The 9318-nt window shown below is 29.8% G+C and overlaps 3 protein-coding genes across 4 annotated transcripts; 2 read left to right on the top strand and 1 right to left on the bottom strand.

The window, feature by feature from the left end:
- Positions 1-148: 148 nt before the first annotated feature.
- On the bottom strand, positions 149-5963 carry ear (ENL/AF9-related super elongation complex transcription factor). The gene is made up of 4 exons (XM_031915919.2): positions 5848-5963; positions 5382-5767; positions 5016-5284; positions 149-4942 (listed from the first exon to the last, which is right to left on the bottom strand). The coding sequence occupies exons 2-4, from the start codon at positions 5518-5520 to the stop codon at positions 3125-3127; spliced, it is 2226 nt and encodes a 741-aa protein (XP_031771779.2). The 5' UTR covers positions 5521-5767; positions 5848-5963; the 3' UTR covers positions 149-3124.
- Blos1 (biogenesis of lysosome-related organelles complex 1 subunit 1) lies at positions 5921-7197 on the top strand. 2 transcript variants are annotated; one of them, XM_086914297.1, is made up of 5 exons: positions 5992-6291; positions 6378-6513; positions 6604-6676; positions 6742-6959; positions 7039-7197. In XM_086914297.1, exons 2-5 carry the CDS (start codon positions 6453-6455, stop codon positions 7071-7073), a joined length of 387 nt encoding a protein of 128 aa, XP_086770423.1. In that variant the 5' UTR covers positions 5992-6291; positions 6378-6452; the 3' UTR covers positions 7074-7197. The 2 variants fall into 2 exon arrangements, with proteins under 2 accessions (XP_003689901.1, XP_086770423.1); XM_003689853.4 differs by having other exon boundaries at positions 5921-6513.
- Positions 7198-7391: 194 nt separating this feature from the next.
- Spx (Spliceosomal protein on the X) lies at positions 7392-9288 on the top strand. The gene is made up of 4 exons (XM_003689844.4): positions 7392-7500; positions 7765-7848; positions 7929-8203; positions 8295-9288. Exons 1-4 carry the CDS (start codon positions 7467-7469, stop codon positions 9141-9143), a joined length of 1242 nt encoding a protein of 413 aa, XP_003689892.1. The 5' UTR covers positions 7392-7466; the 3' UTR covers positions 9144-9288.
- Positions 9289-9318: the final 30 nt, after the last annotated feature.

Raw genomic sequence — 9318 nt, 5'->3', positions numbered from 1 at the left:
CTGCACGGAAAAAGTATCATCATCTGTGTCTATCTGTGAAAAGAAACGGTGAGTATAAAAAAATTGGATAATCGTGATAACACGTAAATAAAAATAAAAATATACGAGAAGAAATAAACGATAATAAAAGAAAATGTATAATATCTTATAGAGGCACAGTTATATGAGATATTTATTAGTTACCAAGGTACTTATTAAATGTACACTGAATGTATAAATGTACACCGAATGGCATATCAATTCAGGAGTGCTGCTCTTGTACTATATCTTCAAAAGTCATGATTAATTATATGCACGTTTCCTCTTATCTACTATTTACACTTGATAATATCTTAGAAACGTCATTTCGCATAAATTGTGCATAATTTTTATACAACATTAGCCTATTTCAATGATCCACAAATATTTGGGACCATTTCATTTTGATGAATGTACCTATTTAGACACATATGACACGCCAGATATCTAACTCATAGTTAAAACTCAAGCATGCAAAACAAAAATATACAATCTCGCCTGTAAAATATGAATTTACAAAACAGGAAAGATAAAAAAAAAAAATAGCACACATACATTCAGGTAATTATTCATTATAATTGTATATAAATATATATGTGTGTGTGTGTGTGTGTGTGTGTGTGTGTATATATATATATATATGTATATATATATATATATATATATGCATACATATAAAACTATAACAGTCAAAAACAACGAGTACGAACAATTCAGACATTCGGCAAAAAAATCTTTCCCGTTCATCACATTTATGACATATTCATTACTCCATCGATAGAATGAGAGAATTCAAATTATTTCGTGATATACATTTTAAAGTAAGCACTCGAACATTCTTTTTTCTATATCTCCATTAGTAGAGGATTGAATAAAATATCTTTTACAACAAACGGCATTTAAACTCTTAACATTTGACTAACAAAGGATAGTATGCTTTTGTAAAAATTTTCGATTCGAATGACCGGTTAAAATTGTTTAATTAATAACAATATAAACGACGTATCGATGATCTGAATCTAAGATCAGAGTAAACATCCTGCAGGTTCTAATAATGCCCTTGCTCTAAAAGAATTTTTTTGATTCATAGCATGCATTTGGCGAATACGTTAACAATAAAATAAATATAAATTGTACGAAATTGTTTAAATTTGTACATATAATACGGATTGAAAAAAAAAAAAAAATATTTCAACTTATCGAATGATTAATCAGTTCAATTTTTCAATTCAATTTACTTAACGACAACCTCATTAGTCTTTGTTTCATCTCGATTTTCTCTTTTTAACATTAATAAATTAATGTTACTAAGGTTTTGGCAACGCGTTGTTCGAGTGTCGCAAAAACGAGCACAGAAAATGCTTAATACGTATGGTGCCAACTGGCGCCAATTGAAATACTTCCTCGTTTAATCGACAGTCATTCCTTTTTCTAATACAATAAATAACTGTACTGCAAAAACTATAAAAACTATGACGGTATTTATCTAATATACAATCTTCATTATACAAAACATTAGACTATTTGGTGTATCAATTGCACGCAACATCATGACCGCTCTGTGATATTTTATGATGAAACGAATAAGAGTATGGAGAGAGAAAAAAAAAAAAAAAAAAAAATAAAGTTTCTAATGCCTCGATAATACATTCACACGATACGAATCGGACATATCGATGTAATTTTCGCGGTACTTAACTCGAAAAGGATGAAAAGACATGACAGGTACGTGCTGTATTTGTGAAACGAAATATCGATTTTCACTCGAATTAAATTCAACTCCAATGCATCGTGAGACGAACAGACAGATGAAACATTGACGCGTATAAAAAAAAATTCATAAAGAAATTTATGATATAGAATATATCAAAAAAATTAAAATTAAAATTATTTCTTTTTTCACGTTTTTGATCTTTTTGAACGTTGATATATCGTATCAATGTTACTTATACTCGATTCAACTTAATAATACTTAAAAAATACTCTGTACATGTGAATAAAAAAAAAAATTGCATTAAATGCATTCTATAACCGCGTGTCAAATATTTCTGAAACTTTCTTTTTTATGAAAATTTGTGGAAACAAGTTCAATCACGTTTCCAATGTAAAATAATAATAATTATTATTATTATTATAAAATAATAATAAAGGAATACGCCGATGATCACACTCTTTCTAACATAGAATATAAATTACCAAATGATTCTTTCGCTCACTCTTACATTAATTATATCGCGTACGAAAATATCAATAAATATAATAGGTGTCTTCGGTTCAGGCAGATGAACCTACGCTAAATTCTCCGCGAAATATCAAGAATATATCTATGTTACAAGGCAATGTGATGCACAAAATCTTCAAACGACCCGACTCCACCCAATTACCTTAAAAAATCAACATAATTTTTTATATTTACGACGTAAGAAATCAAATATATATTTATAATATAAATATACATATATGTAAATGTATATATATATAAATATATATATATATATATATTTATATGTCGCGTCTACATAACATAAATAAATGCACTGTAGACCACATTCTAGTGTTCCCCAGAAAAATGGTAAATACTCTATATTATACGACAATATAATATAGAATATCACAATCTATGTGCATTATTACACATATTATACATTATTTATGTAAAAGTAACAAATGTTAAAAACATGTAAAAAGATGTAAAGAAAATAAGCTGATCTAGTAAACAGTAAAGAAACATATAACGATTACATTACATCTTGCGTATTGCGATACAAAATAAAACTTTGTTTTTATACATATTTTTATAATCTAATTGAAAATATGCAATAAGAAATTAAGATGAAATTTGAATCATTTCTCCAGATAAAAGATAACTTTCTTTCTTTTTTTATCAAGAAAATTAGTATTTAAAATTCTTCTGGGGTCTTTGTTTTTTTATATATGTATATATATACATATATATACATATACATATACATATATATACATATACATATATATATATTTAATATGCGAAAGAATTTCTCTTATAAGTTCAAATAACTTAACGACTTAATATACATAGAATAACAATGTATATAATAATAAACGATGTCATGATTTAAGCAGATGGTCACGATGCGAAGAATTGTTGAAGACGCTGTACCGTTCTACGGTCCAGAGCACACAGATCAAAGTCAAATGTTTTCTTCGTAATCTCGTATTGACCAGTTTCTGCGATTACTTGAACAACTCTTTGTAATTCTTGATTATCTTGTAAAGTCATTATTTTTTGTTGCAAGTCTTTTAATTGAGACACATAATCTTCCGAAAACACTGGTGGTTCCCCCATATCTGAATCAACCAAAGTACTATTCGTGGAATCAGGTGCCACTTGTTCCACTTCTGCTTCGATATTTTTTTCAACCATTTGTTCCATGACACCACGATCCTCTTTGTCTTTCATATGAACAGTTTCCTGATCTACCACAACGGGCGATTGACTCGAAGAAACAGGTTCTAAGGGAGGTGACGATGAATGACCTCTATCCTTTTCCCTTTTAACCACATGTTCATCATCGCCTTTACTATCACTCCTTCGTTTTCTCTTTCGAGTATCCTTCTCCTCCCCTTTGCTTCCTTTAGGTCTCTCCCTTTTACTTCGATCTACTTTTTCTTTTTTAATATCCGGCGGGATCGTGGGTGAAAGAGCTTTCGCCATATCGGTTGGCGGTGTAGACACTGTTATATTTTCTACTTCTTTCTTAATGATAGGCACTGACAATTTTGATTCGGTAAAAGAATCATCATCTACGGATGGCGCTGAATCGCTACTATCCCTTTCCGGCATTTCTGCCAATAGAGTTGAAAGAGGATTAGCTACTGAAACATTAGGCACATTATTTTGCTTCTCTGTTGAAGATTTTATCCTATCACGTTTTTCTTTTTTATCCCTATCTTTACTACTATCTCGTTTATCTTTTTTATCCCTTTTCTTATGCTTATGTTTCTGTCTATCCTTGTCACTTTTACTATCCTTCGTTTTGTCGGATCTTTCCATCTTTTCTGCTTTTTCTATCTTTGGCAGCTTATCATCCTTTGGTTTCTCACTCTCCTTCGGAGGTCTCGGCGATTTTCTTCCATCTTTCGTAGATTTATATTCTTGACTTTTTTCTTTCTCGGATTTTTCCGATTTGTCTGGCTTATCATTTTTCTTTTCTATTATTTTTATAGTTTCTTTCGAAGAAGACCGTTCTCCTTCTTTATATTTATCTTTTCGTTCTCTATCCCGATCTTCTTTATGTTTTTTCTTGTCCTTTTTTTTTTCACTTTTAGAAGAATCGCTAACGCTCTTACCATTATCTTTTATTTTATCTTTTTCCTTATATTTATCCTTATCTTTGTCAACTGTTATTTTTTTTAGTTCTTTTTCTTTTAATTTTGGAGAAGACGGTCTCTTTGCAGGAGGAAGAGAAGGACTAGAAGGTCTTTTTAATGATATTAATGCAGGTGAAAGAGGTCTTTTATTAGAAGGGCTAGAATGACTTTTATTTCCAGGACTTGGAGGTCTTTTTGATTTTTCTTTATTACGAATTTTATCTTTAGATTGATCTCTGATTCTTTTATCCTTTTTGTCGTCTACTTTCTCTTTTTTATTATCTTTGTGAGGGCTCTCTTTGAGTTTTGATTTATCCACCTTATCAGACTTTTCAGTGCTAATTAATGATTTAGAACTTGAGGATTTTTCTGATTGTATAGGTTTTTTAGGATCTTGAATAACTTTTGTAGGCTTTAGAGGAGTTCCAAATAGCTCAGCAAAAGAATTAGAAGTTTTTGATTCTATATTTTTGTGCTTTTTTGTATCATTTCCATTGATTTTTGGTTTATTAACCATAGTTAATGCTTTAGTTTCACTTTTTTCAACTGAATTTTCAGAATTAGATATAAGAACCTAATCATATAATGTTTATTACGATTTATATAGTGATTTAAGAACCTGTAAATATAAGATTAAATATACTTACACCACCACCCTTTAATAATTTCCTTTTAAAATCATCTGAAGGATTATTAATTATTTCAGTATGCTTTATAACACTGGTAATTGCAGGACCACTTTTTTGTAAATTAAGGTCATATAAAATTTCTATTTTTTTGCTACCTTCATCCTTATTTTTTAAATAAATATGAATTGGAATCTCAAAACCAGCATAACCAGATTCTTTTATCACAAATGGTGGTTCTTTTATGATTCTCTTTGGTTTTGTAAATGTTTCATGTAATTGAAAAACCACTACAAAATATAAAATAAAATATATCAGAATATGATCCATTTTGTATATTTAAGTGTACATAATATATACATAATATACATTCAGAAATATATTTACCTTTTTCAACATAGTGGTGGATATCAGCATTATCTATACCTCGCACAAATACTTCCCAATCATGAGTGTATCCTTGTGGAGTGGTCCGCATACGTAACATTGATGCGTGTCCACATTCTAATGTGATACGAATTGCCATTCTCTCATATGAAATTTTTGATACACACTTTTTTAAAGAAAAAATAGTGGAAGCTAATTATGCGGGTAAACACAAGAATTATATTACATTTTTATTGTGAATGAAAATCTTCACTATCAGGTCCTTCACAGAGTATTTGTAATGTTGTAAACCATTGTTCAGCAACTTATGCTAGATGTATAAGTTATGACAATACTTCTTTCCTAATTTTCGTACTTTTAAGATTCTGGTACATCGTTTGGTTACACTTGTTTTACATAAAAAAATGAAACACCACATTAGAGTGGAATGTTGTGTTAAATAAGATATTTATTAGAGGCAATTTACCTCGCAAGAATTATGATAATTCGATAATTTTTCTTAAGCCAAATTCGATTCGATTATCAACAGGTAAACTTTACATCAACTAGAACTAGTCGCCATACTCGTCATTCCATATATACTATACTAGAACAAAAAGCTCGAATGTGTCGCCATCTAGGAAAATCTCTGTCCTCCATTAAACAATACCAATATCAATTCTTGATTTTATACAATTTTGTCCAATCCTTGATTGAGCACACACAAATGATACATTGTTTATTAATAGAACGTACTATTCTCACATATTTAAATTTCGCTTGTTGGTGAATTTCAATGTGTGTAAATTGTTGAAACATTATTTATATATTATTTAATAGTGTAATATCTTAATTTTTATATTTATATTTAAAATTAAAATATAATATCTTTTGTTTTTTTAATAAAATTAATAAATATAACATATTAATCGTAAGTAAATTTATTACAAACAATATATATTTAGAAGAAATATTTAGAGAAATCAATAATATAATATTATTTATAATTTAATGAAGAAAAAAGATTCTAATCTTTACTATAAATGTAACCTACTGATTATATCTTATTAATACAAATTTCATTATAAAAAAATGTTATCTACCATTGTAAAAGAGCACCAAAGCAAACAAGCAGCGAGAAAAGAGAGACAAGGTAAAAAAAATTAATTTTTGATTTTATAGAAATTGAATAAAATTATAATTATACAATAAATATTTATATATAATAATATTTGTTTAACAGAACAAAAAAGAAAAGAAGCTGTACAAGCTGCAAGTAATTTGACACAAGCTTTGGTTGATCATCTAAATGTAGGGTGAGTTCTAGATATTCTTTGACAATAAATATAATTATTTATTGAATATATATTTTATCATATAGCGTGGCACAGGCATATCTCAATCAAAAGAAATTAGATGCAGAAGCAAAACAATTGCAACATAGTGCAACAAATTTTGCAAAACAAACACAATCATGGTTGAACCTAGTAGAAGCATTTTCTAGTGCATTAAAAGAAATTGGTGATGCTGAAAATTGGGCACGTAGCATTGAAGGAGATATGAGAACTATAGCAACTGCTTTGGAATATTCTTACAAAGGTAAATATCATCATAATCATTTTTGTTATTAATTTTTTATATATATATATTATCTAAAATTTAATTAATATACTTACAGCTACTCAAGAAGCTCAAGGAACCAGCACTTCTTGAAAGATTAAAAATGTACATTATGTTACACAATAATATTTAAAAAGAAATTTAACAATAAGTGTTATAAAATTTAATATTGTTTTGTATTATGTGTTAAAATAAATGGATTTATCATGTTTTCTTATCTTAAGAATTTATTTATTTAGTATTTAAAGTTAATAAGTGTTATAAAATTTAATATTGTTTTATGTTTGTATTATGTGTTAAAATAAATGAATTTATTATGTTTTCTTATCTTAAGAACTTATTTATTTAGTATTTAAAGTTAATAATAGAATTGAAATAATTAGTTGATCACTGTTTAGGAATTTAGTTTGATAATGTTTTTAAAAATCAGGGTTACCAAGTAAATTTAAGTAAATTTAAATCACTAGAAATCCATAGATAGTAATCATGGCAGCAGGTCCTATTGCCGAACGTAATCAAGGTAAGTTAAAATGTTTAAAATACATGTAATATTTTTCTAATATTTTTCTCTTTCTCCTTTTTGTAATTTGAAATGTATTTATTATAATTTAATTAATTTTGATTATATAAAAAATTTTATGTAATGTATTAAAATTAAAAATGTATCATATTAGGTTATGTGCTCATAAACACTTTGTAGATTAACAATTCTAAGAAAATTTCATTTATAAAAACTGAATGTAAATCAGCTTTTTATATCTCGAATGTTTTCTGATGCTTTTAGATGCCACAATATATGTTGGTGGATTGGATGATAAAGTTACAGAGTCCCTTATGTGGGAATTATTTGTTCAATCGGGACCAGTAGGTATGTATTATATATTCCATTGTTATATTTTCTAATTTTTAATATTCGAATAATTAAATATTTTGTATCACTTTTTTCAGTAAATGTCCATATGCCAAAAGATAGAGTGACACAAATGCATCAAGGCTATGGATTTGTAGAATTTATGGGAGAAGAAGATGCGGATTATGCTATTAAAATAATGAATATGATAAAATTGTATGGAAAACCAATAAGAGTAAACAAAGCAAGTGCTCATCAAAAAAATCTAGATGTTGGAGCTAATATCTTTATCGGAAATCTTGATCCAGAAGTAGATGAAAAACTTTTATACGATACATTCAGTGCATTTGGAGTAATTCTTCAAACACCAAAGGTAATATACGTTCGTAATAAAAATTAATTAATATGTTGAAAATAAATGAGAATAAAATTTAATATTATTATACGAAAAATATATTTTTCAGATAATGAGAGATCCTGAAACAGGAAATTCAAAAGGTTTTGCATTTATAAATTTTGCTTCGTTTGATGCGTCTGATGCGAGTATAGAAGCAATGAATGGTCAGTATCTGTGCAACAGACCAATTTCTGTTTCGTATGCTTTTAAACGCGATGCGAAGGGTGAAAGGCATGGTAGCGCGGCCGAAAGATTGTTAGCTGCTCAAAATCCACTAAGTCAAGCAGATAGGCCTCATCAATTGTTCGCCGATGCACCTCCTCTAGCGCCACCTCCAATTCCAAATTCAAATACAGCGACTCATCAAACTACTCATCACCCTCAACATCACGTAATGCATGGTATGGTTGTACCACCTCCTCCTCCACCATCAACACCAGGACCTCCAATGGGTCACCCACCGCCACCGCCTGTTCCACCTCCACCGTCGAGTGGTTTTCCTCCAGCAAGTATTCCTCCGCCACCTTTACCCCCAATGTCAATGGCAACACATCCTCCTTTACCACCTGGAATGCCACCTCCACTACCACCTATGCCCGTTCCAACGTCTCAAGCACAACAAACGACTCCCAGAATGATAGCGCCACCACCTACTGCTCATTGGGGTGTAAGCGGACCACCTCAAGGTCAATTTCCACCACCACCACCTCCTTCATCCACCGGTGCACCCCCACCTCCGCAATTTGGACAATTTCAACCACCACCTCCCCGACCACCCCCAACCTGGAGGCATCCACCACCTCCTCCAGTGTCTCAAGGTGGACCTCCGCCACCTCCACCTCCACAGTTTCGACCTCCCTTCCCACCAAGAGGTCCTCCTCCTCCACCGCCGCCACACGATTCCACTCAATATTAAATTTATCATTTTCCCTCCCTCTTCGATATGTTTAATTTAAAAACTGTGTAATTTTGACCGTGTTCAAATTGATTAACATAATTAGACTAACTGTTTGTACAAATATTCTGTAAGACAAATTCACAATAAATTTTTTTTAATTTTATCTTATTTTTTTTTTTTTAATTCCAAAATA

This window comes from Apis florea, unplaced genomic scaffold (assembly GCF_048593485.1).
Source record: "Apis florea isolate Af1SG1 unplaced genomic scaffold, ASM4859348v1 contig_3587_pilon, whole genome shotgun sequence".
In the NCBI taxonomy this organism is placed as follows: domain Eukaryota; kingdom Metazoa; phylum Arthropoda; class Insecta; order Hymenoptera; family Apidae; genus Apis; species Apis florea.
This window is presented reverse-complemented; position numbering and strand designations above follow the sequence as displayed.